At 53.0% G+C, this 26,664-nt stretch overlaps 6 protein-coding genes and 1 non-coding gene across 7 annotated transcripts; 1 reads left to right on the top strand and 6 right to left on the bottom strand.

Annotated features, from left to right (window-relative positions):
• The first annotated feature begins 855 nt into the window (after positions 1-855).
• Positions 856-4,306, top strand: NCU02913 (DNA repair protein rad5). The gene is made up of 12 exons (XM_960502.2): positions 856-941; positions 1,000-1,613; positions 1,674-1,781; positions 1,842-2,050; positions 2,109-2,139; positions 2,203-2,396; positions 2,474-3,398; positions 3,451-3,636; positions 3,709-3,756; positions 3,832-3,934; positions 4,016-4,117; positions 4,180-4,306. Exons 2-12 carry the CDS (start codon positions 1,492-1,494, stop codon positions 4,189-4,191), a joined length of 2,040 nt encoding a protein of 679 aa, XP_965595.2. The 5' UTR covers positions 856-941; positions 1,000-1,491; the 3' UTR covers positions 4,192-4,306.
• A 1,023-nt stretch (positions 4,307-5,329) lies between these two features.
• On the bottom strand, positions 5,330-5,430 carry NCU15062. Its single transcript has one exon. It is a non-coding gene; the product is annotated as a tRNA-Ile (tRNA).
• A 153-nt stretch (positions 5,431-5,583) lies between these two features.
• On the bottom strand, positions 5,584-8,161 carry NCU02914 (hypothetical protein; the record flags this gene model as incomplete). The annotated part of the gene is made up of 3 exons (XM_960503.2): positions 5,584-5,593; positions 5,740-7,976; positions 8,066-8,161. 3 exons carry the CDS (start codon positions 8,159-8,161, stop codon positions 5,584-5,586), a joined length of 2,343 nt encoding a protein of 780 aa, XP_965596.2.
• Positions 8,162-9,848: 1,687 nt separating this feature from the next.
• NCU02915 (hypothetical protein) lies at positions 9,849-12,506 on the bottom strand. The gene is made up of 3 exons (XM_960504.2): positions 12,215-12,506; positions 11,702-12,094; positions 9,849-11,625 (listed from the first exon to the last, which is right to left on the bottom strand). Exons 1-3 carry the CDS (start codon positions 12,292-12,294, stop codon positions 9,909-9,911), a joined length of 2,190 nt encoding a protein of 729 aa, XP_965597.2. The 5' UTR covers positions 12,295-12,506; the 3' UTR covers positions 9,849-9,908.
• A 2,932-nt stretch (positions 12,507-15,438) lies between these two features.
• gh61-3 (glycosylhydrolase family 61-3) lies at positions 15,439-17,150 on the bottom strand. Its single transcript, XM_960505.2, has 2 exons — positions 16,370-17,150; positions 15,439-16,301 (listed from the first exon to the last, which is right to left on the bottom strand). The coding sequence occupies exons 1-2, from the start codon at positions 16,668-16,670 to the stop codon at positions 15,523-15,525; spliced, it is 1,080 nt and encodes a 359-aa protein (XP_965598.1). The 5' UTR covers positions 16,671-17,150; the 3' UTR covers positions 15,439-15,522.
• An 88-nt stretch (positions 17,151-17,238) lies between these two features.
• On the bottom strand, positions 17,239-18,139 carry NCU02917 (hypothetical protein). Its single transcript, XM_960506.2, has one exon. It carries the CDS (start codon positions 18,119-18,121, stop codon positions 17,420-17,422), a length of 702 nt encoding a protein of 233 aa, XP_965599.2. The 5' UTR covers positions 18,122-18,139; the 3' UTR covers positions 17,239-17,419.
• Positions 18,140-18,731: 592 nt separating this feature from the next.
• Positions 18,732-26,024, bottom strand: pks-6 (polyketide synthase-6; the record flags this gene model as incomplete). The annotated part of the gene is made up of 3 exons (XM_960507.1): positions 18,732-19,604; positions 19,674-25,792; positions 25,868-26,024. 3 exons carry the CDS (start codon positions 26,022-26,024, stop codon positions 18,732-18,734), a joined length of 7,149 nt encoding a protein of 2,382 aa, XP_965600.1.
• Positions 26,025-26,664: the final 640 nt, after the last annotated feature.

Below are 26,664 nucleotides of genomic sequence, written 5' to 3'. Positions count from 1 at the left end.
ACAACAATATTTACCTAACCAATGGGTCTAGAGCTGCCACGACACAGAACAACCCGGACAGGAGATAGGTAGGTACGGGTACGGGTAATGATTTGGTGTAGTCATCTGGCCGCCTGAAACTTGAAAGAGATAATTTGGCCATCTTCAGCTGCTGCTTTGCAGGGCGAGAGACGATGTGACGATGTGCGGACAATTGTGGCCAATCAGGACTGAACAGATCGGTCGCTGGAGAAGATCTCAAGGCGATACAGTCATCTGCATTTCCTTAAACATGAAGCTGTATATATGCTTCCACCCGTATGGTCTAAATCATATCTATCCACATGAACTACGACAGGACTAGGTGCGTAGTGTTCGTCGAAATGTCCGATTTTTTTCTTAGACTTTTTCGTTTTGCTGACATGAACCAGGTTATATTGTATATCTCTAGTGTTCCGTATTGTTCAGCATAAATTGCCGACAAGCTGGTATCACTACACTCCAGCGATGCCTTTTAGCCGACAGTCTACTTGACAATGCTACCGTCAGGCCGAAGCAACCCGAAGCGCAGGCGACTGGAAAGCAATGAATCTGGGGAGAGTGCCAGCGTTGGATATGCGTATCACTACAGCGATGGTTGGCCACATTATCCAATGCTAACTGCCCCTGTGGTAGTTCCTGCACTGGAAGACCGCGAAAACTCGTTTCCCAGCCCGTCGGCTGCTCTGAATTCCCCCGCTTTGGTAGGATCATGGTCATATTCGCCGTTCACACCGATCGCCACATTTACACCAACTTGCCTTCCAGTCCCAGCGACTCTACCAACCTCGAGACCGTTATTCACACCGTCATTCTTGTCGGAGGTCTTGTGTGAAGGTTCTACCAGTGAATATTCTCAAGACTCCAAGGCTAGGCACCATGACCCGGTCAAGCCAATCCAAGAGGTAGTTTGTTTTGGCGAGGTCGGTCTCTGTGCAAACAAATCCACCGTTGACTTCGATACTGACAACAGTTTGAAAGCTTTCTGGCATACCCGCAAGACTTGACCGAAATTTACCTTGGGGCAATGTCACGCCATCCTCGTACCTTCGAGTCAGTCTCGATTCATCATTCCGATTTTCTGGAAAGGCTGGTGCCCAGGATTTTTCCGGGACAATTGTTCAAGGCACTACCAAGAACAACACCGGCGACTGGACAGTGTTCACGGATGCTTTGCTCGAGGAATCCGGCATTGAGCTTAGTGTGATCTGTTCCAAAGACCCATATCACCCCTCTTCAGCTGCGCACCACAAGGCTTTTAAGCAATTCGAGAAAGCACTCGACTGCACACTGTCCATCACTATTTATGGTCCTCTTGATTTGTTTGAGGAGATTGGGAGCTTCTTCCAAGAGCACAACGTCTATTTGCAGGATCCACTGCACTGTGATAGACTTGTCCGCTACTGCAATCCCCATCGACTCTCATCAGCAGACCTGGAAAAATGCATTTGGACATCAGATCTGGGAAAACCAATGACGCAACTAGTTGAGCTCACTAATACTGTACCAACCCCGGAGCTCTTGGACGCCATAACATCTGCCCAAGACCTTCCGGAAGCAGACCAACCTCGAGCAATTCGAACAAAATTGGCAAGGTAAAGTCAACATCTCATTAACATTCTGAAACTAACCCTTCTGACACCCGTTGGTTACAGGCATCAGAAACAGGCTTTAACATTCATGCAAAGAAGAGAAGAGGGATGGGCATTCAACGGCAAGCATCCAGATGTCTGGGAGTATGTGGAGCATCGAGTCGGAGATGGGTGAGTACCTGTTGCATCCTTGCTGAACAGAAACAGTATCTGAACCGAGTGAATTTATAGAAGCTTCGTGAATCGAATATCCGATTCGCATCAAAAAGAACAGCCAGAGAACTTCCAGGGCGGTATTATTGCTGATCCGATGGGTCTGGGAAAAACGCTAACAATGATTGCTCTGACGGCGAGTGATTTGATGTGGGTATCGCTTGCTCGCCGAGGGAACAACGAATTCGCGTCGGTCGGCCAGACACTGGTCATTGTTCCACCACCACGTATGTTTACCAAAATAGGGGCAGTTGTGATTGGGAGTGCTAATCAACCACCCAATAGTGTTAGGTACATGGGAAGAGCAGTTGACAGAGTAAGTTTACTCCTTATCATGACGACATCAGGCAATCCCAGCTCACTCATACACGCCCAATAGGCACGTTGAACCCGGAGCTTTCTCATGGTGCCGACATCACGGAAACGACAGGCTTATCACAACGAACGACGCTCATCAACCCACCATTATCCTTACAACATATCATACCGTTTCAGCCGAGTGGAGGAATGCGGGTGAATCTGCTCGTTCTGGCATCTTCTCCAGGCGTTGGCGAAGAATCATCTTGGACGAAGGTATGTTTAGTGAGCCATGTTGTTTGTGGAAGGTTAGCTTGAACAAGAATTCACTGACTAAGATATTATGCCTCAAGCTCATATCATCCGAAACCACAATTCTCAAATGGCACATGCTATTTGTTCACTCGATGGGGATTCTCGTTGGGCTGTCACGGGAACGCCCATCCAGAACAAGCTCTCTGATCTAGCGACTTTGCTAAAGTTCTTGAGGATTTATCCATACAGCGACAAGAGGTGCTTTGACGCTGATTTCACGAATCTTTGGAAGAACGGGCAAGCCAATGAGGCACTAAAGCGCCTGAAGCGCTTAGCGGGTTGCTTGATTTTGAGGCGACCTAGCACCACCATCCAGCTCCCGGAAAGGCGCGATCTTCTGTGCCCGGTGGAATTTTACCCGGCTGAGCGAGAGCTGTATCAAGACATCCGCACCAGAACCATTGAGCGCCTCGATGAGTTCTTGTACGCAAACAATGCTGACACCGTACGACTGCCCTCGTATGTCAATGTTCTCCAGCAGATTGAGGGGATGCGAATGGTATGCAATCTTGGATTATACTACCGCTCACGCCACGACTTCACAGCCCAAGATCCATCCGCCGATACCACGTGGAATAATGCGATGGCCCAACGAGCACTCGACCTTCAGCTGGAAATGAACCCCGTGCGTTGTAAGGATTGCAAAGCGTCACTTGATGTGGCCTTCAGTCTTCTAGGCGATACTCCAGAGGTACAGGGATTGCAACAGGCGCTCTTGTCGCAATGTATGAAGTTTGTGTGTCCGGAATGTGTTTTCAGACGTGGAGGCGCACCGCCCGTTTGCGATCACACTCCAGTATGCCCGTTCGCCCCAGTGTCCATCAGTGCCATCACTGCCAAGGAAGCGCCGGAGCCTGCCGCTATCGAATTCGAAGGAAGAGACTTGATGTCACCGCATGAGATGCCCTCAAAGATCAAGTCGCTGATTTTGCAGCTCAAAAACCTAGCCTGCGACACCAAAAGGTATACCAGTAAGCCGCTGATTCTAAGAAGATGAGACTAACCGCACCATTAGTGTCGTATTCTCAACCTGGAGGACCACTCTCGATGTTATCGAAGCCGGACTCAAGACGGAAGATATACCATGTCTCCGCTTCGACGGCAAAATTCCTCAAAAAGAGCGACCAAATGTCATCAACAGGTTCCGACATGATCCAACCTGCAGGGTCCTGCTGCTGACACTTTCTTGCGGAGCCGTTGGGTAAGATCACAACACCGAATGTGCTCTCTCAATGAGCTGGTCTTATTGCTAACTCCCCAACCCATCAACCAGACTTACACTAACTGTCGCCTCGTATGCCTTCCTCATGGAACCACACTGGTAAGTACCCAATCCTTAATTGACCCTTACCATTTGATAGGTACAAAAAACCCTGAGCTGACCATGAGATATCAGGAATCCAACTCTTGAAGATCAAGCCTTGGCGCGAATTCACAGAATGGGTCAAACACGGGAAGTCACCACTGCTCGGTTCTTCATCAGGGACTCGTTCGAGGAGGTGAGTCTTTTGCATATACCCACACCATTCAAAATACACGATCCAGCTATCAAACTGACAAGATCAACACCAACTACAAAGAGGGTAATGGAAGTGCAAGAAAAGAAAAGGAAACTGGTCACGGTACTGCTAGCACCTCATGGCCAAGGCGAAGGGGAGGAGGAGGATGTGGGATCTCTTCAGGTGAGTTTCGTATAGAATGCTGTCCCCTGTGATTTGCATACGACTGGTGTGCTAACGAACAGTTTAGCATCTGAGATCTCTGCTTTGATCATTTCAGTTCAAGAAGAAGATAGAAAAGGGTGGAAAGGGGGTAATCAAGGTATCATGAAACAAGGTAGGAAAAAGAAAGGAATCCAGTTTCGACAAGAAAGAGGCGATGTTCCGTGGTGTCGCTCTGCGTTTACAGCGCAAACAGGCCTGGCCGTTAGCGACGCTTAGGCGGTTAGGCGGTTAGCCACCACTATCAATCCGGGCATCATTCCCTCACACTTTCGCACCTTTTCCGATTACATTTTGAGAAGTTCATCTCCTACCTACTTCATCAGCAGTACATTTCTTTGAATATTGAAATCTTCTTCTTTATCAAAATAAACATTTCGTTCAACTACCTCCGTCATCCTTCACATAACAATCAAGTGTCCAGCGACCCAAATATCTCGAAAAAAAGAAGCCACAACTTAGGTAGTACTCGTGCTCCGCCCCCACTTATTTTGGACTCGCCAAACTCGCACCCACCTAAGTGGGTGCTCACCGGCGGTACGGCCAACCCAGCAAAACGGCCAGGTTAGGGTTAGAGGTGCAATCTCGAGCTTGGTTCATGGGCCAAAACATGATTTTTCCAATATAGCAAAAATTCTAAGTAGAAAAAGGCTCCCTATATACAGTAAACTTCCCTTATTATGCTCATAACATTTTTCCTATCTCAATTGGTTATTGTATTGAGTTATAAGCTTTTATCATCTTGGTGCTTGACTATGGTGGCCGTTTTGCTGGGTTGGCCGTACCGCCGGTGAGCACCCACTTAGGTGGGTGCGAGTTTGGCGAGTCCAAAATAAGTGGGGGCGGAGCACGAGTACACCAAACATAAGTGGAGACCCTCCACTGTAAAATCCCCCCACCCCCGCAGCATTGGACGTCCGGGCGCTACGGGCTTTAGGGCACAGAACTACTAATTTATCTACAAGTTCGGCGGCGACATGAACCCACCAATCGACCAACCAAAAGGAACACTTACTTACTTCTTGACTAGGTACAACAGAGTGAGATAAGACAATCGGGTTCGCATTAGTACTAAGAAAAACAAAGAAACAAAAAGAGAAAAGAAACAAACGGGTTACTGTAAAGTAAAATAAAAAGGAGACAAGAAAGAAAAAAAAAACTCAAAAAGTGAAATGCCCAATAACAGGATTGAACTGTTGACCTTCGCATGGACTTGATATCAGGAAGAACACCAGATATTAGTACGACGCTCTAACCAGCTGAGCTAATCGGGCTTAGTTATTTCTTTTGCTTTTTAAATGCATCTATAGCTTGAACATTACTAACCTGACTGGAATCCTCTCGCAAACCGGTAGACTCGAATCAAGATTCGAAAATCTATGAATTCCATCCTAGGTACCTACTCTAGATCCAACAGATCTACCTCATCAAGTTGCACTGTAGATATCAATACAGGAATCGCGCCCAACGCCACTAAGGGCATTACCACGAAAACCGCAAAAACCACGCGCAACAAGAAAGGAACGAGCCCAGCGACCGCCATCACCGCAAGAGAAAAGATTGTCCAAATGACTAATACGTACAAAGATAAAGCAAACAAGGCCAATTTCCGTATGAAATTCCACAAGAGTCCGACTATAAAGAAGAGAAGCCAAATGAAAAAGTCAAAGTTGTAGACAATGTCAGGGGCAATGACATCGATCTCCTCCCAATCCATCCTCTGTTGTGGTGGAGGTTGCACTATCTCTTCCCAATCTCTTCTCTCCTGCTGATTAGGTTGCACTCGTGGTTCCTCAAATGGCTCACGTTCTAGCAAAATTATCTGCGGGAACAACCATACGTCTTGATCTATTGCTTCTGGAGCTCCCTGGGCCCGAAGAGCAACTTGTTCGTCTTCAACCTCAATGTCCTCCTGGTTAGCGGCGTTATCTCCGTCCACATTCGCATCTTCGTCGTTGTCCCGGTTGTCCTCTTGTCCAGTATCGGCTTGTTCACCCTGGCCCTCCTCGATCAAATTCGGATCAGCAGCGTCCCCCATGTTTCTGCGCTGCCCTTCAGCTTGAAGCTGTCCGAGCAAACGAAGAAGACGTCTTATAAGATGAACCAGCACGAGAGCAGCTTCTTCACCCCCAAACCCATGTTCTTGCTCCCAGTCGACGTTGTCGTCGTCGTCGCCGCCGTCGCCATCATCATCGAGATCCTCATCTTCATCATCATCTTCATCATCATCACCGAGATAATCCACATATTCATCGTCATCACCCTCATCAAAGATCCCTCCATGCACCACAACCAAATGGTCATACACGCGCTCTGGGGCAGCTTCCCCTTCAAACATCTCCAAGCATAACCAGCACATGTGGGTGTGGCATGCCGGACAAGTGACGTGGTTACACCCGTGGACTTTAACAAGGAGGATCGTGCATTTCGGACAGTCTTGAATGCCCTGCTCTGCTTTGGCGAGGGCCATCGAGTGTTCCCCATGCGCTAGATGGTCTTGGAACTCGAGGCAGGTCATGCCTCTGGCTGCGTGGCCTTTCTGGCAGCGTGTGCAGATGTCGACGAGGCAATGGGGACAGGTGATGTGTGGTGCTGTGACGAGATTGTCGTTGGGTTCAGGGACGACGTAGACGTAGTCGCAGTCGGTGGTGGGACAATTCTGCAATCTGTGTGGACGGCCCTGGACGTACGATTTGAACGAGGCAGTGAGGAGACGTTCAAAGGTATTGGTTTTGACCATTGTCTGGATCTCTGGAAGGCCAAGAGTGCGGCCACAAATGGAGTTGTCGAGTACTGTGGAGGTACCCGATGGTTTGGGCGCCTGACAGACGACCCGATTGCGCCAGCTCCCTACCGAAAAGGTGCTCGAGCAGAGGTTGTGGAAGCAATTACCACAGTAGACATGTTTGCACTGAGTGATTACGGGTGACTCTGCCGTATCACCACATATCACACAGCACTCGTCTGCTGCGATAAAGCCCCCGGGGTTTAACCTGTCCTCGTGGATTTGATCGTAGACGGGGAGCTGGCGTACCACCTCCATCGCCTCGACGAGAACTTCACAGCTCTCTCCGCTGAGGCTGAAGTGTGGTTCATCGTCGAGTGAATGGACGACAAGCTTCATCTGGTGAGTGTTTCTGGCAAAGGAAGCCTTACTCAGAAGCTGTTTAAGAGTGTTCTGAACCCATTTCTCTGGACCCTTGAACATCATTTCATACTCCAGTCTAGCCATTAGCATTTGCTGCGGGTCTAACGGCAGTGTTGACTGATTGAGAACCTCGACAGCTCTCCTGGCGTCATTCTCGTTCTGAAACAAGGTCGACACTCTCATCATGGTCGGCAAAGTCTCAACTTCTTGCTCTTTGAGAGGACCAAACTTCGAAAATTGCAAAAGTACAGCTGTCAGAGCATAGCTGTCTAAGAACTTTGGCTGTTTCGTAGTCCACTGCGCATCCTTCAAAAGCTCCGGAGGAATTTGCCTCGTGATCTCGTCCAAAAATACATCTGGAGGAAGCTCCAAGAGCTCGAGTGTCCCGGAGCCAGGACCGGAAGAAGAATACTGGGTGGTGACCAGCTTGCCGCGGACCTTGATCTCCCCAGACAGAAACAGAGTATGGATCGCGAGGAGACTTGACGGATCATGGTTCATTTTGATGGTGTACTTGAGGAATTGTCTACCCCAGTACACATTGACCCTCTTGGACTCTGCTTCGTAGTAAGGGAGGTGAGCTATCTCTGGCTTGACCTCGTAGACCTCCATGCCAGGACCGAAGGTGACGCCAACTCCTGATATCTGGCGGTTTTCCATAGTGGGTGAACCCTATATCAAGGACAAAATTTGTTAGCTTTGCTCGCCTGAAGAACCATAATCTCAAGACAAGCGAGGGTATGCGTTTTCGCAAGACTTACGCTCATGTAGTCTTTGGAAATGTTTTCGGTGACTGTTGATGAGAAGCTCTCCGAGGAACCTTGTCCGGACCTTCTTGATGAGTTTATTCCGTCCATGATGTCGATTTGTCGGGAAGCTTGCTGGAGCTGGGAAGTCTTCTCGCAATGACTGTTAATTGTTGCGGGCTGAAGGAGTGAATGCTTTTCAGAAAGATGGCCAACTTCAGTCTGCTTGGGATTCGCGAGGAATCAAGAGTTTGAAAGTGACTCGAAGGATGGGGGGGCTCAGGCTTTTTGAAGTCGTCAAAAGAAAACTAAAAGCAGACCTGGTGCCTCTCTGACCACAGCTCATCAGCAAGGTCAACGCCCGTTCTGCAAAGAAGATTGAATAATTAATTTCGCCGGACATGCGAGCAGCAGCGTTTCTCATAAGGTCCGCTGCGCTGCGCTGACGCTCATCCAACTGACAAGTTGGACATCCTTCTCGCCACAGGCGAGATGCCGCCAACATAAACAAGCCATCACAAGTAGCAACACTGCCGTAGCTTGCTCGAAATATGCAATCCTCTCTTGGCAAAGTCGAGGGGTTGGCAATGGGTGGAAATGGCCAGTTTTCGAAGCATCGCGTTGACAGTTTAGCAGTAATCTTGGTGGATTGGCGATGGTGCCTGGGAGAGATTAGATGGTGCAGCATGGAAGCTCGGACGATGCAAGATAAAAAGAAAAAGAAAAAAAAAATCTGTACATGCCCGGGCAGGTGGTGGCAGTCCGCTCCTTCTTACCGTATTGACTCGGGGCACTGGGTTTTAGGTTCCAAGTTCTGACTGGCAGAATCTATGTGTTAGATGCCTTAGGGTTTGGGTTTTGGTAGAGAAATCGAGCATATGCAATACTAGAGGTGCCTCAAGTGTACAGATTATGCTTGATTTCCAGGGAACCTAAAACCCAGTGCCCCGAGTCAATACGGGATATCACTTAACATTTTCATGCGGAGGAATCAGGAAAGTGCAACCAGGAGGCAGATAGCGGAACAACGGAGAGTGACTCAAGAGAGGTGGTTTTCCAAGGGTTTCCAAGTCTGTACATGATAAACCCACAGTACACAGCCACGATCAAGTGCATCACCTTGTTTTATATTCTACGCTGTACTGCACGTCAATCTCCGGTCGATAAGTGATCTGGTTGATAAGATGAGATGCGGTACTAATCTACGTATATGTGGGCAATCACAGAAAGTTGGCAATGATGGCGTTGATTCAGCGAAACAGGCAATTGCTGTAGAAGCCCGCTAGCTACGTAGCTGCCAATGTCAAGCAATGAATGAATGTTTCCAAGCGCTACATAAGATAGAGCTGGTTCCAGGCTCCTTTTGGTGGTGACCAAGTTGGCGTCAAAGAAGGCCGTTGCAGGTCAGACGGGGAAGGGATACCTCAGAATCTTATCACGGAATCAGTTCTGTTAGCCGATAGGTAGTTACCTAGACATATAGACATCATAATCCTGGAAGGTGCAATGGGGGGCATGAATTCTGATGTAGTATTCAACCGTGGGTCACGGTAAGTGAACCGTTAGTTAGCCTGATCAGCCAACCTACTCCCTCTGATCCTCTCCATCAACCGTGAGCACCAACGAGCAATGGCTGCAATCCCAAGTTGGGTCTTTTCAGTAAGTGTTCTTTGATATTTCATACTAAGTGGTACATTCTCTCCGGGGTATCATTTCAGCTCCAAACGAGCGACAGGACGAAAACATGCAACAAATCAAAAAGAAAACATATCAGAAATGTTTCCTGACCAAGAAAAAGCGGGCATCACCTCCAACTTCCATCAAGTCCTACCCAGTTGATAGCTGGTCCCATTCAGCTTCAAAAAGCAGCCGGACTTCTCTCCCCCTTGAACCCCGCATTATACTCGCTTCTCTTCCTCATTACAAATGCCAATCCAAGTGTGTAATCTGTACTATACCTCTTCTGCGGTAGGTGCATCAGCGGACGCATTATCTTCTCTGCCAACCTCTCAGCCGTCATCTCGTTCCAGTTCACGTTACCCGCCACATCACCCCACAAATTCAGCAGCAGCTTGAACAAGCTCCTGTGTGGCCCCTTAATGCCCTGCAATGCCTCCTCCCAGAAATCAATGCCCTTATCCAACCGGGTCGCCGAAGACCCAGACATGGTTGCTTGCCGCGACATGGAGATCCACCGCTTTGCCACCGATTCCGGGACTAAAGGTTGGGGAAGCTCCGAGAGGAACAAAAGAATCAAGTCGGCGGCTTCGTAAACCGTGAATTGGTTCCAATCCATAAACTTGCCATATCCGTTCTCGGGTGAGCTGAAGATGGTTTTGAGCCGCTGGAGGCGATTGGGGTCGCCTTCTCGCGCGAAAATATGCGGGGCGCGTAGCCCGTGGTCTTGGATGAAGTAGACGCAGCGAAGGATGCAGAGGGGGTAGTCGCGCGTGGAGGAGCCGCCGCTGTCGTGGCGGGTGCCGGCGAGACCCTTGGCTACAGACATGGAGTCGGCGAGGGAGACGCCGAAGACGGCGCCGGAGGGAGGTTTGTTGGAGACTGGTTGGGGAGCTGGGGATTTGGAAGTGGGAGTGGGAGGGGTGGGAGGCATGGCCATGGTGAAAGGCGTAGCAAAGGGGGTGCTACTTAAGCCGAAGGCTAGCGACAAGGATGGGGTGGATGATTTGGCGGAGCTGGTGCTGGCCGTCGAGTGGGAGCGTTGGCGGCTGAAGCTGAAGCCTTTCAAAGCTGAGGAAATTCGGGAGCTGCTTCTTCGTAGCATGGTGGGTTTCGGAGAGTTCGTGAGGTTCGAAGTGGATGTGGTCGGTCGAGGAACAGGTACCACTGGGCGAGGGTTCTCAAAGAGGGAATCGCGGTCTTGACCGTACGTACGGACTGGTGAAAGACCGCCGCTCATTTGCGGGAAGTGACTGACCGGAACTGTACGAGGTGAGACGGCCGCCGATTCACTTTGGGTTCGATGATGCGGGTTTTGGTTTCGGGGTTCGACATCCAGAAATGTGCCGTCAAGATACGGGTTGCTGGTACAAGAGTCGGATGTGCTAGAATTGTATTCGCTGCGAGTGACGGAAGCACCTGACGACGAAGATCGCCTCGGTGACCTTAGCGGTGGTGTCGGAGGTCGAACCGGCATCTCTCTTAGTTCATCCAACATCTCGTCAAATTCGTCCTGTGTCATGTTGATATAGGTTTGTGGTATCGGGACATCCGATGTTTTGGCATGGACAAAGGGGTGGGCGTCATCGTCCAAATCGATAGCGCTATCAGGGGCCTTGTCGGTCGAGGCCGAATGGGCACTGTTTCTCTGGCCTTCGAAATGGTCCATCTCGCGGTCGACAGCGGCGAGAGCATTTCCGTATAGCGCATCGAGATAATGTTGGAGCTTTGCAACAGCGCCGTTGTGGCGGGCTTCATCTTCGAGTCGAGCAGCAACACGGCTGATCTGACCTAGTGCGTCGGCTAACTCGTCCTTGCCATCAGATACCACAGAGGTGGCCTCCACGAAAGTTCCCCTACCCGGACTTTGCTGTTCGCTTTGTTGTTTGCTAGAAGTTCTTTTTTGTGCACATGTACTTAGTAACCCTGCTCAACCTCGCGTTCGAAGCTTCGTACAGTCGGAAGCGCACTTACAACGCAACTAGATCCACCGCCAGTCCCATGCTGGCCTTGTACACCTCCAACGTCCATCGCAACTTGGCAATATGCCCCCTACTGGCCATCCATCGCGACTTCTTGTCCTGCCTGGAGAGACCCACGCGGTCTAGAATGGAGATGCATCCCTGCAGTTCGTTGATGATGGTGAGGCAGTAGCTGAGTACTTCGGGAGTTCGTTGCGCCAACTGTTCAGGAAAGGATGGGACATCGTCCTTGAGGATCTCGAGAATGCCGCTGAGGGAATGAAGTTCGCTGGATACGGGATCGAGGTCGGCGCGCGATTCACGGACCTCGCGCATGAGGCCGTGGATGGCGGTGACGGTCTTTGCGATAGCGGCGATAATTGCGGAGCACCCGGCGTTGATGGCGCTGGAGACAGTGGTAACAAGACAGGGTTAGCCATGGTGTTGCTTTGGACGAGACTCGCCGTCTTTCTCTAACTGTTCTTCTGGTGTTTTTTTTTTTCTTCGGGGACACGCGATTACTTACATGTACTGCTCCATGTTGCCCGACCCGAGCCTACCAGCCATATGGTCGGCGGCGTTTTGGTGAAGCGCCGTGGTCGCCATGGGGAATACTGCTCTCCGGTGGTCTTGTCTACACCGATTTACGGTTGTACCGGGTACTATAGAGTATCACCGACAGTTCAACGAAGCAGATGAGGAACCGGACAAGGCAGAAGGAAGAGGCAAACACAAGGTCGAGACCCGCTGGGGGAGGACTGGAGTATTAGTGTAATCTGATCTCTAGCGTAGCTGTATCTATCTGACTGATGCCCACGGTTGCTTTGTATTGCTTACCTTACATGGTATATGGATCGTCAAGTGCCATTGGGTGGTGTGTGACAGCCGAACCGGGACCCTTGTTCCGCATGTCCCCAAAATCCATCGGGAAGGTGGCATGGCGTACCGTGGATGGGATGGATTGGCGTGATGATTGGCGGCGGCCAAACTCCCGTCTTCCCTGCACCTAGTGACTTCTGCACCCGTGGACCGACTAACCACCGGCGTCGATGGCGTCTTGGGGACGTCCTGGCGTTGCTGGAAGATGGGGAATGAGGAATGTAAACGACTGTCATGGCTACACAAAACCGACGGCCAATACCTATGGTAGGACCTGTCGCACTCGCCTATTTCCTCCATCGTCAGAATTATCTATTTTCTGTCATTCTCAGCGGAGGCAAAAAACAGCCATGTCCAAGTTCTCTCAAGTTACTTTAGTTCGCTTTCAGACAAACCATCATATCTTGCGGGCTTTTTCTTCTTTATCCCCTGAAGCGAGACTGCTTTGCGTCCGCCGCAAGTCCCATTGAGCCCACAATAAGATAGAAGATCGCGATACCTGGCCTCCGTCCACTTTCCGCTTGTGGTTAAAGGCAACCTCTTCCCCTCAACCTGCCATTGGCCGGCCGGTCTATTCGGCCCACCGATCACCTTTGAGTTCAGGCACTTTCTGTTCCTGGGGTGGGTGCCCGGTTGTGGTCGTGAGGGTGTGTGCAGTGCAGTCGTACATCGTGACCTCCATTTTACATATGAGACTGCAGTGGACTCTCGTCGGCACTTTCTCCATTCTTTTGTCCGTCCGTCGGGTCCTGCCTGTCAAGTCCGCCGCCGTGGGATGGAAAGCGATACAGTGGGAATGAAAATCACCGGTGTGGTGTGGTGGGGGGGTCCGCGGGGGCCGGGGGGTTTCGTCAACAGTTCCACTTCGCTGTACCGGTACGCAGTACGCTAGCGGTAAGTATGTAATGTAAAAAGAAACGAAGGATCCACACATGGTCGTGCGGGGGAGAAGAGGTGTCCACGAGCTCGGCACCCGGACCTCCCTCGTCCACCACTCACCACAAGGCCGGCCCGATTTCCAAGACAAGACACGGCTCGGCCCAGTCACTCGCTGCAAAGAAGAAGAAGAAGAAGAAAAAGAAGAAGAAGAAGAAGATGAAGAGAGTCTATGCAGGTCTCAAATTTCCCATCCTAATTAGGGAGTTCGGTGTATCTTCCAGAAACTCGGCAGTCAGCAATGCCTCTGATTTCCCACACCCTTCACCAGAAAAGTCGATAAAACTTTCATATCATTAAGTTTACTCTGATATTGCAGGGAATCTCCTTTCGGAATTCTGTTGGCCCAAAACGGGGCTTTTTCTTGGGGGGTGAAATACTACATTCTGGGTTGCAAAGCACATTTGGCCTAGACACATAGGTATCTTGAAGAAGCAAAGAGGTGTCAGTCAGTGCAACTTCCGTAAAAGTGAAATTGTGGGGCAGATTTTCCAAGTTTCCGGGACTTCGACAGCGTTTCCCCCCGGAGGAGACTGCCGAGGACCGGCGGCGATCTTTCCGTCTCGCTGTCTGTCGTCGGTCATGTCTGTCTAAGTCAACCGTGTCTCTCTCGAAGTTGTCGAAGATCGATACATATCTAAACCACGTTCATTAAACATGTGCGCTCGGCAGGTCTCAGAACCATTTGGGCGAAGGACAACATCTCTCGCTCAACAATACACAGTACATACATATCCAAGCAACCATCGACCATCTATCAAGCCAGCCAGCCATCCATCCATAAGCACTGCATTTTCTCGGTGGTACATAGATATACGACTACTGGTTAGGTACCGACCGAGCCGAATGCGCCACTCAACCACACAAACCGCTTTGGACATCCAGCTGGGGGAGCAGAACAGTCAGAGTTTATTGGAGTTGGAGTGCTTTGACCCAGCTGAGCGTGATCAATTCATTGTCAAATGTGATGATCCAGACTTTAAACAGACTCACAGACATTTCTTTTCTCCTTTCAGCGTTGCATTCTCTGCCGCGCTCGTGTCCCCATACCTCCTCTCCTCCCCTCCCCTGCTCCCAACAAGCCATGTTGCCGTGCTGAGAAACGTGGCGCCGAGAAGACGAGACAGAAGAAGAAGTGATGGGCCGGGAAACAAAACGTGCGTGGCCCGTGCGGCTCCCAATATGTATCGGTCTGCACCCTGCAAGCAATTCGATAGCGTGAAACAAACAAGGGGACCATGGAACGTCTGACCACCGTCTTATCCCTTTGATGAAGGATGCAATGAGTGAAGAGTGAATAAATTGTTCAAAGATGAGCTCTCGAATTCATAAAGATTGTCTAGGAATCAAAGGATTCTTGAGTGAGTTTCATGTTCAAGTTGTCACGTCTTCGCGGTTGGTTGCGTTTGGTAATGAATCTTTGAGGAGGTGTGTGCGTCTGGAGAAATCGGAGGGCTAAAGAGAAAGACGATGATGAAACAGGTAAGATCCAGGCGATTGAACTGGCAATGATCGTTGTGTTTTGGCCGTCGCACATGGTGGAGGAGTTTGGAGGATCATTTTCATGTTATTCTTGGGAAGGTTTGGATGGTCACCCAAGCGGGAGGGCAATTGCTATGTTTCACTAACGGGACAAGCTGTCTCCAGCACACATTTCTGTTAAGGCCAGTTAAGATAGGTCACGGACGTGGCATTCAATCCAAGCAAACAGCGAGTTAATCAACCAAAACGTCGAAACATCAGCTCGGGGACTCGGTACGTGTGCCATATGCTCAATATTGGTGTTTATATACTTGCTAAGATATATACAGCAGAAGTATGTCGTAAAAGTATGTGCAAGCGCTAATTGATCCCCCCAAAAATGCCAAATAATTCCCATCTGTTTTATCCGAATTATCAGGACCCTTTTTCATCCCGACAACTCAGGCTGAAGTGACCACACTCGGCACTTCACTATCACCTATCACCACCACCACCATTCTTTCTTCAACCGCAGAGCCTCAGACCAACTTCACCCATCTAAGGGAGGCACTGGCTGTACCAATCGTTCGAGAACTTGCAAGTTCCCGAAGCGCAAGAGGTAGGGCCAGTCCAGCCCTTACCACCGCACTGGCCATAAAGAGCAGCAGCACGGACAGCCGAGTTGCCGCCGTTGGTAGGCTGGGGGTTGCTAGCCTTGGTAGTAGCAGCAGGCTTGGAACCACCGCACTTTGTACTATGAGCAGCGCCGGTACCCGAGCCGCTGCCGTTGGTAGGCTTAGGGGTGCTAGCCGTGGTAGAGACAGGCTTAGGCGCGCTAGCCGAGGTAGGCTTGGGGGTGCTAGCCGTGGTAGCAGGAGCAGGGCTGGAACCACCGGAGCCACCAGCGGGGCAAGTGAACAGCGCGGGGCCGGGGATCTGGTACGGCTTGCCGCCGTTGTCGGTCTTGCCGCTGCCGCCGTAGATGTTGATGAGGATACCCGGGTCGGAGGCCGAGTAGGCACCGGGGAAGCTGACGGTGTTGGAAGGCGAGGCGCTGCCGCCGCCGGTGACGTTGATCTGGGCGCAGCCAATGTAGAACTGCGCGCCGGCTTGCGAGCCGGCGTTGTGCAGCGCAATGAGCTCGGCACGCATGAGGTACTGGCCCGGAGCGATACAGGTCGGCATGTCGAAGTAGGACCAGCCGTTGTTGGCGATCAGGTCATCGACGGCCCACTTGCCGTTGCTGAGACCGGCTTCGGCGACCTTGAACCACTTGAGCCCGGAGGTGCCGGTGGTGGCGGCGTTGTCGACCTTGGCGAGGTAGACCATGATGGGACCTGGAAGAAACACACGTTAGCGGACCGTCAAAAGCCATATGCTAAGAAGACTATGGGCGGAAACTTACCCTTGTGAGAAGCAGCAATCGGGTTGTCAGCGTCGTTGGGGCCGGCAGCACCGCCAATCTCGTGTCCCCAAAAGTGTCCAACCTTGGCACCAGCCGGAACGGTAAGGACGTTGCTATCTTTCATCGTAACAGCGTTGCAGATAATGTCAGAGGACATGACGTCGGTGACGGGGTTGTTGTTGGCAGGAGCACGGATGCCCTTGAGCTGGCCCTGATCGGCACCGTTGACGGACACCTTCTGGAAGATGGTGTGGGCGCTGGCCGAGGCCACGAGGGCCGCGAGGATGCTTCCGGTCTTCATGTTGGACTGTTGTTAAAGAGTGACTATGCGTAGGGCGTTCTAAAAGAGTGACTATGGTAGGGCGTTGTGCTGGTTGGTTGGTGTCACAATGGAATGAAAACTCGAGAAGGTGACGGGAATTGGCAGCACTTATACTCGTCTACCATCCGCCGTCCTCGACGTCTTTGAGATTCTAGGCCTTCGGTATACTGCCGCCCCTTTTCCCTTGATATCTCGGATGGCAGTACTGCTTCACTGTATGATTGGCTGAGCTCCTAGGCCATCCTGGTTTTTGAAACTTCTCGAACGCGATGCGAATTTCCCGCAGTCCATGGACGTGGGATGTCATCGTGTCGTTGGTGCCCATAAAGCTGGGAAATGATGTCTCCCTTATGGTACATAGCGCTCTTCCCCGGATTTTCCTGCCTGACTTGAAGCCAAGCCATTGTTTCAAGACCCCAGCGTGGCCCTGCGAAATCTCGCTAGATGCCAGAATACGATCGGTCCGCTTTCCGACTTTCCGAATCCCCAGTCTCGCATCCCTTCTAGCCCGGATCGGAACTCTTGGCAGATCGGAGTTCTGCCAACGGTCTTCCGAGGTTTCCTTTTTCGGGTCTATAATCGAGGTGAAAGGGGGCATGCACGAACCCAAAACTCGTGGGCGGCTCCGGGAAGACCGAGTGCATCGGCCGAGATTGCTGTGCTACCCTGTGACAGGTCGGTGGTGCATGTAGCCAAATTCAATATACTACTGCCGATGCCATCTCCATCTACACCTTGGGTTTCGGACGTAGGAGGTAGCAATAGTGATAGATATCTGGATCAGTCGCCCTCGCCTTGGCGGTTGGAATTCTGGCGATGACCTCGACGTCAAACGGCAACTGCGGACTGTCATACCGGAAGGCCGAGTAGCTCACGGAGATCCATACACCATCATCGGCCAGACTCCGGTGAATGCCTTGGGCCATAGCCAAAACCGCATCGTCGCCTGCACAAGAGATAGCATCAGCTGTGCTCTTGTCGACGACAAGGTGGTATTTCTGGGAAGATATCTCGGGAACAGAAGCGAGATTTGTAGCATCAGCAGTGATGTATTGCATCGTCACATCGCCAAACGCCGTCATCTCAAGGTGCCGGCCTCTTTCTATCGCCAAAGGCTCATAGTCAACATTGGTAATGTTAACAAAACCACGCGTCCGGAGCTGGACTTGCAAGTCACTCGTGCCAAAACCCAGATGCAGGATTCTGGCATCAGAACCGGGCAACTTGTTGAGAAAAGCCTCAAGAAGGGGCATAAACGTAGACGACGGGATCAGCCATTCAAAGGCCGTCTCCGACTCGAAACGTTGGTGCCAGTAGCTCTGCTTGTCAAAGTCGGGCATTGGGGGTGTTGATCCGAGGCCAGCCTCTGAAGTGGTAGTATCCGGACTTGAGGTTCCTGTTCTTGTCCCCGCCGTCTGGACTTGAAACATGAAACATTCTAGTTGTTGGGATGAACTCCTGTCTTGAGCGTCATTTTGGTGGCAGCAGTTTGCCAAGACAAGACCAAAGCTCAAGGTAGCAGCTGATAGCAGCTGACGAGGAAAGAGAAGTTACTAGGTGTGCCAGCTGCGCAGTGGGTCTACAACTCACCGCAACTGCCAATCGGCACACGGCTCAGTCTCGGTTGCCCTTTGTTTGCACTTACTTTATTTTGCTCCTTGCCATCACCCTGCAATTTAAACGTCAAACCAACAAGATTGTTGGCACTCGTTATTTCAAATATTTCTGCATTGAAGATAACGAACTTGATGACAAGGGAATCGATCTAGATCTATACAAAGGCAACGCTGAACACAGAGTACGAGAGACGAAAGCGCACATCGAAACCAACAGCGACCAAAAGCATCGCGGTCTAGAAAGGAAAAGAGACAAATCATCATGACTATGACCACCAGCATTCATCACTCCTCCCAAGTGTCAAACCATGTTCTTTGAACGCCATACAAAAGGAATTGAGAACAGAAAGGAATGAAAACCGGGAAAATGTAGCAATCTGAACCATTCAACTTTCAACCATATCTCCAATCAAACAACCACCCCTCAAGCATCCTGAGCCTCCATCATCTTCTTCGTAATCAGCTCCGACAACAAGGTCAGTGTAGCCGCCGCCGACAACAGCGTCAAGTAGGGCACATCCACCTTGAAAGCCTGGAAGATCCATGCCCTAAACTCGGCAGCCAACATGCTGTCCACGCCCACCTCGCTGATCGGCTTGGTCAGGTTCAGCTTGTCCTCGGGAATCAGCACCAAGTTGGAGAACTTCTTGGAGATCATCTTGAGGACGGCGTCCTCCACCGAGGCGCCCGTGGCAATGGCCTCGGCGACCTCGGCGGGCATACCGCTCGCTGCGTTGCTGCTGGCCGCATCCGTGGACTCGTCGAGCGCGGCGGACAGGAGAGAAGCGCGCGGGTCACCGAGCACGGGAGAGGTGCCCTCGAAGCCCTTGGCGCGCAATTCCTTGAGGCCAAGAGGCTCGAGACCGGTGAGGACGTGGGCGCGGGCGAGCTCGTCGTAGCTACCTGGGACAGCGGTAGGGGTGGCCAGGGAGGCGTCGATGATTTGCAGCATCTCGTCTTCGTTGATGGCTTGGATACCCTTGCGGAGGAGCATGGCTTCGATCTCGGGGTTCTCGTGCAGGTAGCCGACCTCGGAAATCATGCCCAGACCGATGGACGTAGCAGGCAAACCGAGGGAGTGGCGGTGGCGCGCGAAGACGTCGAGGAAGTAGTTGGCCGAGCAGTAGTTGGACTCGGTGGCGGTGCCGACGCTGCCAGAGATGGAGGAAGTCATGAGGAAGAAGTCGAGCTCGGAGTCGCGGCCGCGGATGGCGTTGTGCAGGTTCCACGAGCCGACGATCTTGGGCTTGAGGCCGGTAAGCCAGTAGTCGCGGGGCATGGTGGTGAAGAGAGCTTCCTGTTTTGGGGGAGTTACCGGTCAGTATTTGCTTCATCATCATCGGAGGAAAAGGAAAAGTGAACTCACATCAAGACCCATGGCAGCCTGAATAACACCGCCGATCGGTCCATCGATACCATTGACAGCCAACTCAACATCCTCCATGTTGATAACATCACCACGAACCACCGTCACCTGCGCACCAGCAAGCTCAAGATCCTCGACCAAGCGACGAGCAGGAGCCCTGTCCGTACCACTACGGCCCATGAACACAAACTTGCGAGCACCACGAGCAAGCATCCACTTGGACATGGACCGACCGAGACCACCGAGGCAGCCAACAAGGAGGTAGCTCTTCTCCGGGCTGAGGACGGTATCATACTTGAGCGGAAGGGTGGGGACAAGCGAGGCCTCGTTCTCAAGGGAGACCACGACTGAGCCAGAGTGGCCCTTGGCCGCCAGTGCGCGGAAGGCGTCGCGGACCTCGGAGACGTCAAAGACCTTGGGAGAGGAGGCAAGGTTCAGCTGGCCCTGGCGGTAGAGCGCGATGCTGTCAGCCAACAGTTGGGACCGGATCTTCTGTCCAGCAACGGTCTTGAGAGACAGGATGTTGGCAATGTCAAAGGTCGTGACGGTGACGCTCTTGCGGAAGAGGGTCGAGTCGGTAGCGATGGCCTCAGCAAGGCTAGACTTGCCGACATGCACAAGACGTCCACAGTCGGCGAAGACGTTGCCAATGCTGGAGATAGGGGCAGCATCGTTGGCAAAGTTGAGGACGACATCGACACCGCGGCCTTCAGTGGCCTTGAGCAGCTTGGCAACGAGAGCCTTGTCACCCTTGGTGAAGACGCGCTCGGAGGGTAGGTTGGTGCTCTCACCAACGGCGAACACTTCGGCACCAGCTAGTTGAGCGACGCGGATGGCGGCCTGGTCAGCAGCGATGTCGCTTCCAGTGATGACGAGAACGGACTCGCCGGCTTGGACGTGAGCACGGTTGTTGACGGCATAGATGGCGGTGCTGAGCTGGAGAGGAACGCTAGACAGGGTCGTGAAGTCCTCGTTGTCGGCCAGCTTCTGGCAAGCCCAGGCTGGGACACTTTCGGTAGTGGCAAAGTAACCGGGTGTCATGACGACGACACGATCACCGACAGCGAGGTTCTCAACACCGGTGCCCACGTTGGCAACAACAGCAGTGTACTGCGAAGTACAGAAGGAGCCGCTGGTGTTGTCGCCGTCGCCGTTGATGGCCTGGAGATCCTTGGTGTTTAAGCCCACAGCCTTGACGGAGACCTCGACGTGGCCATCAGCCAGCTGGACATCCTTGGCTTCCTCACGGCGGAAGAAGATGGAATCAATCTGGCCGACCATGTCGGTACCAAGGCGGAAGGGTCTGGCATCCTTGAGCGGCAGAGCAAGCTTCTCAGCGCCCTGCTTCTCACGGAACACCCTGTTGAGAGTCTCCTCGGGGACAAAGCGGCTGACATGGAGCAGCCCAGCGTTCTGGACAAACTCGTAGTCAGGATCCGCCTCGATAAGAGCCTGCTGAAGAACCTCAACAACGTGCTTAGCCGATCTCTCAACAGGGGTACCCTCATGGTCAACATCAACCACAAAGAAGCGGAGCGATGGCTGTTCAAGCATCAGCGCACGAGAGAGACCATAGACCACAGCATGCTCGGGCGAAGCAGACTGGAAGAGACGGCCGCCGGTGACCCAGACAAGGTTGGTGCAGTTATCAGTCAAAGTCTTGATGTGCTTCATCTCGTCCTCCGTGACACGCGAGAGAACGGGGTTCTCGAGCTCGATAGTGGAAATGACGCGGGTGTGCGCCGCGATGATGTCGGCGGTGACGCTCTCAAGCGGGATCCGCTTGGCCTCAAGACCAGTGATCTTTTTGGCCTGGGCGGCAATGGCGCTGTTGAGGACGTGGTCGGCATTGCGCTCGACGATGAGGACCTGCTTGGAGAGAGTCTTTTGCTGCTTGGCGGTGATCTCCTGGGGGGTTTGGGCGAGGATCGTGTCGGAGGGGGCTTGGAGGGTGGTGAAGCCGAGAGTTTGGAGCTTGTCGGCATCGGCAGGGGAACCGTTAACGATGATGGAGCCATTCTCGTCAACGAGCTCCTTGGCGGCTTCAAGTTCCTGGGCCTTGGAGCCGAGGATGACGACGTCAAAGACCTGAGCGGCGGTTGAGGTCTTGCCTTCGTTGGTAAGGTCCTCAAAGGTGAGGGTGCCATCCTCGGAGTAAGATCCGCTGACCAGAGTCTTGCACTTCTTGAAGTCAGTCTCGAGACGGAGGGTGTCAACCAGGAACTCGGTCAAGTTGACATCAAGGTTCAAGATGCGAAGTCTGGGGTGCTTGTGGATCAACAGATCAAGAGCAGCTCCCAAGCGAACAGTAGCATCATCAACTTTGCTCTCAGACTTTGCAGCATACTGCTCAATGTACTGCGAGAACTCCTTCGCATCACCGGCTCCAAGCCTAGTCACATCCGGCTTCCAGACAACACGAAGCATTGGGTGACGCTCATCACCCGCCTCCTGCTGGATACCGCTCTGGTAGGAAACCTGTCGGCACCGGTTGATCTGGAGGAAGACCCGTCCCTCGTCATCGAACAGCTCGCCATCAACACGGATGGTACCAAAACCAACCGCCTCAGAGGTGGCGTTAACCTTGAGCTCCTTTTGCCCGCCAACTGGAGCGCGGAGGTGCATCTCCTCGATGTGAACAGGCACCTTGGCCCGCAACTCGCGGACAACGCCAGAGGTGCTAGCAATGATACCCGCCTGGAAGAGGGCATCGATCGTGATCGGGTGGATAAGGTACTCCGACTCGGTCGAAGGGCCGCTGCCACCGCCCTGGCGGAGCTCCGTCTTGGCCAGCGTGTGCGGGTTCTCCTTCTTGCGGGGGTTCTGGATCTCGGTAAGGGATTGGAACTGGCCCTGGAAGTTGAGCCCGCCCTTGGCGAACTTGCCGTACCACGTGCGCGGCGCCTGGGGCTCCATGGTGGACGGCACGATGGGCAGGTTGACTTCCAGCGGAGCGGGCGCGGAGTCGATCTTGACGAGACCGTTGGCGTGCGTGGTGGCTGTGCCGTTAGTGTAGGAGCTGATGTTGAACTGGTACCAGCCTGCGTCGGTGGCGCCGCCGGGGAGCTGGGCGGGGTAGAGCGTGGTGAACAGCTCGACACCGGCGTCGGTCTCTTCACTGCCGAGAGTTAGGGCCTTGGTGATGTTGACGTTGCGCAGGCTGAGCGCAGGCTCTTGCTCCTTGGTCACGTCGGCGACCTGGCACATGGCTTCAACCGCCATGGCGAGGTAGCCAGCGGCCGGGAAGACGGTGGTGGTGTCGAGCTTGTGGCCCTCCATCCAGGGAATGTCCTTGGCCTTGACGACGTTCCTCCAATTGGTGGAGATGCCATTGCCGCCGTGGACTTGAGAGCCGAGCAGGTCGTGGCGGGGATACTTGCGGTTACGCCACTCGACGCTGACACGGGACTCGTTGAAGACGGTGCCGCTGTAGTCCCAGGTGTAGTTGGGCAGGTCGAGCAGCATCTTCTCCTGGGTCTTCACGTTCTTGCGCGCCTTGGGGCTGTTGAAAGCTGAGTCGACGTAGTTGACGCCCTTGAAGGAGATGTCGTGCCCGTGCAGGAAGAGGTCACCGACCAGGTTAAGGATGGTGGTGATGGAGTTCTTGCCGCGCGAGAGGGCGGAGCCGTAGTGTACCTTGGTCTCGCTGATGTTGAGCTTGGTACGGGTCTGCTTGATGGGAAGCTCGAGAGCGGAGTGGGGGCCGAGTTCAACGAGGTGCGAGGCGGTGTCCTTGATGAGACGCTCGACGACGTTGGCAAACAAGACGGGCGACTCCAGATTGGCGCGCCAGTAGGCAGGGCCAACGGCATGGTTCACGACGGCATCGGTGACGGAGGAAATGAAGCGGACTCCGTTGCTGGTGGTGGGGAAGTCGTCGCCGTCGAGAGCCTCGGTGAGGAGGTCCTCGTACTCTTGGCCAATGACAGCCATGTGGTGGGAGTGGTAGGCCTTGCCATCGGTCTTGAGGACTCTGGCGAACGTGCCGGCCTGGTCGAACTGGGCACGGAGAGTCTCGATGCCCTCGGTGTCACCGGAGATGGTGACGCTCTCGGGGGAGTTGACGCAAGCAACACGGATCTTGCCAACGAGGTCAAGCTCGCTGATCTTCTTGTTGGCATCCTCAGCGCCGAGACCGGCAGCCATCATGGCACCGACCATGGTGCTCTTGGTGACACAGTGGCCACGGTAGTAAGCGATGATGATGGACTGCTCGGGAGTGAGGTAGCCAGCGGTGTAGGCAGCGGCAATTTCTCCGGAAGAGTGGCCGATGACACTCTCGGGCTTGATGCCCCAAGAAGCGAGCAGCTGGACCAGGGCGATCTGGACAGCAGTGCAGACAGGCTGAGAGCGCGAGGCATGGTTGATCATGCTGGTCTTGGCCGGCTCGAGAATGGCACCCTGGAGAGTCCAGGTGGGAGCATGTGGGAGCATCTGCAAAGCAGCATCGAGCCTTTGGATGGTGCGACGGAAGCTGGGAAACTCCTTCATCAACTCCTTGCCCATCTCAGGCCACTGAGCACCCTGGCCGGTGAAGACAAAAGCCAAAGGAAGCTTGGAGTAGGTCTTGCCCTGGAGAGCAACGCGGAGGTTCTCGGGCTTGAGGTCATCCTTGAGAGTGTCCTGGCCGCTGAGAATGTAGCCACGAGTACTGAGGTGGGTGCGCTTGACACCGAGGGTATATGCCAGGTCGGCGATGTTGACATTCTCGAAGTCAATTGCAGCCGCAATGTCGGTGACTCTGCGCTCGAGAGCCGCGGTGTTGGAGCCGGAGAAGGGGAGGAACAAAGTCGAGCGGGTGAGAGAAGCCGGCAGGGAGCCGCGGTTGTATCCAACCGGGACGTGCATCTGGGGGGCCTCGAGAATGGCGTGGGCATTGGCACCACCATATCCGAAGGAGTTGACACCAGCACGGCGGAAGAGCCTGCCGGCGTTGTGAGGAAGGTTCTTTGGCCAGGGGGTCGTTTCGGTAACGATTTGAACGTTCCACTCATCAGTCTTGATTTTGGGGTTGATGTTCTTGACGCCATACGTGGGAGGGATCTCGCCCTTCTCAAGGGCCATGGCGACCTTGATGATGCTGGAAAGACCAGAAGCAGCCTCGGAGTGACCGAGGTTACTCTTGACGGAGCCGATCAAGAGGGGAGCACCCTGGGGCTTCTTGAACACGCGGGACACGGCTTCGACTTCGATCGGGTCACCGACGGCGGTACCAGTACCGTGGCACTCAATGTAGTCGGTCTCGTTGAAGCCAAGCCCGGCTTGAGCATAAGCCTTGCGGATAACGGCCTCCTGGCCATCAGCACTAGGCAGGGTGATACCGTTGGTCTTGCCGTTGGAGTTGATAGCAGTACCGCGGATGACGGAGCGGATTGGGTCTCCGTCACGGATGGCATCGCTGAGCCTCTTGACGAGAATAGCGCCGATACCATCAGCTCTGCCGTAACCATCGGCAGACGAGTCGAAGGTATGGCAAGTGGAGGTCTTGGACAGGACACCAGCCTTCATAGTGGCGAGTTGCTGCTCGGGAGACTGGATAAGGTTGGCACCAGCCACGATGGCAGAGTCGCATTCTCCAGCAATCAAGGCGGCAACGGCCGCATGCAAGCAGTAAAGCGAGGAAGAGCAAGCAGTATCGATGACGAAGCTGGGCCCCTTCATGTTGAACACATGGCTGATTCTGTTGGCCAAGATGGTGGTACCCAAACCTGTCGCCGAGTAGCGATGAGTGTACTCTGAATCCTTGAGCTGCATAGTGATGAAATCCGTCACGAAGTTGCCGACATAGCAACCAATGTTGGCATCGGAGACCTGATCCAGCGTGAAGCCGGCGTTCTCGAACGTCTCAAAGACCACCTCGAGTAGCTTGCGCTGCTGGGGATCCATGTACGTGGCCTCGAGGTTGTTGATGCCGAAGAAGGAGTTCTCGAACCCGCGGATATCGTCCTCGATGAAGTAGCCACCCTCCATGTTGAGCGAGCCGGGCCGGTCCGAGTTGGGGTGGTAGAAGCCATCGATGTTGAAACGCGACGGTGGGAAGCGGCTCTGGGCGGTGCGCCCGGCCTTGAGGAGCTCCCAGAGCTTGGAGCTGGAGTGGCTTCCACCGGGCAAACGACATCCTAGCAAGCGGGTGTTAGCCTTATGATCTGGGAAAGTTTAATGCTGTCACGAGTGTGGCTAGTGGCCAGACTTACCCATTCCAATGATAGCGATGGGCTCTTGAGGGTCCACGGCGCGCCCATTGTTGAGTCCGTTGAGGCCATCGACGAAGCCATCGCCAGCGGCACTGGCACTAGTCGGAGTAGAAGAACCCGACGAGTAGTCGGAGTCGAGAGTGCTGTGAGGGGCCATCTTGAAAGATTTGGTGAGTGGAGATGTGTCCTGTCAACGGATTGCGAAGAGATGGGAGTCTGAATGCTTTGAGGAGGAAGCACGAGTGTGTTGTTGGTGTGATAATGGTGATGCTGTGGAAGGTAAGTTGTGCTTTGATGGTGACGATCATCATCTTTCTTATACACTGTCTTTTCCTCGTTCGAAGTCAAAGACAATCATCGCTTCATCATCACCCTCACCGGCTTACTCGCATACGGAGGACTGCGATTCACACAAGTTCCATCCATGACGGCCTCTTTCTTCGATTGTCTTCCTGAATGAGGACGCCGAAGGCATTCACGTGATATCGACTTGCACAAGTTCCCTAACCACGCGGTTAGAGCTGTGCTATTCCAAAGGGGAGGTTCATCGCCGTGTGTGGTGTAGCATGGAGTACGGACACTATCTTACCGCGTGGTGATGGGAACACCAATATCCGTCTCGGGTCCGTTTAACGTTCTCATCGCTGCATTGTTTACTTGTTCTCCCTGTTGGGAGCATATCCGCCTTCGCTTCCCCCACGCTGTGAGTGAGCCGCAAGGTGCTAGTGGGGATGGATATGGAAACATGGAGATAGTCCCTTTGCCGTTGGTGCATTTGACTATCTTGCTGAAGATCT

The sequence above is a fragment of the Neurospora crassa genome, linkage group I (assembly GCF_000182925.2).
Source record: "Neurospora crassa OR74A linkage group I, whole genome shotgun sequence".
NCBI classification, from domain to species: Eukaryota; Fungi; Ascomycota; class Sordariomycetes; order Sordariales; family Sordariaceae; genus Neurospora; species Neurospora crassa.
This window is presented reverse-complemented; position numbering and strand designations above follow the sequence as displayed.

Bases quoted from the DNA above. Each gene is read 5' to 3' on its own strand.
- NCU02913 (XM_960502.2), top strand. From the start codon at position 1,492: ATGACGCAACTAGTTGAGCTCACTAATACTGTACCAACCCCGGAGCTC. The intron at 1,614-1,673 runs GTAAAGTCAACA...CGTTGGTTACAG, and splicing joins ATTCGAACAAAATTGGCAAG to GCATCAGAAACAGGCTTTAA. The intron at 2,140-2,202 runs GTAAGTTTACTC...CACGCCCAATAG, and splicing joins TGGGAAGAGCAGTTGACAGA to GCACGTTGAACCCGGAGCTT.
- gh61-3 (XM_960505.2), bottom strand. From the start codon at position 16,670: ATGAAGACCGGAAGCATCCTCGCGGCCCTCGTGGCCTCGGCCAGCGCC. The intron at 16,302-16,369 runs GTAAGTTTCCGC...TGTTTCTTCCAG, and splicing joins GATTGCTGCTTCTCACAAGG to GTCCCATCATGGTCTACCTC.
- NCU02917 (XM_960506.2), bottom strand. From the start codon at position 18,121: ATGTTTCAAGTCCAGACGGCGGGGACAAGAACAGGAACCTCAAGTCCG.
- NCU02915 (XM_960504.2), bottom strand. From the start codon at position 12,294: ATGGCGACCACGGCGCTTCACCAAAACGCCGCCGACCATATGGCTGGT. The intron at 12,095-12,214 runs GTAAGTAATCGC...CACTGTCTCCAG, and splicing joins GGCAACATGGAGCAGTACAT to CGCCATCAACGCCGGGTGCT. The intron at 11,626-11,701 runs GTAAGTGCGCTT...TGCACAAAAAAG, and splicing joins GCGGTGGATCTAGTTGCGTT to AACTTCTAGCAAACAACAAA.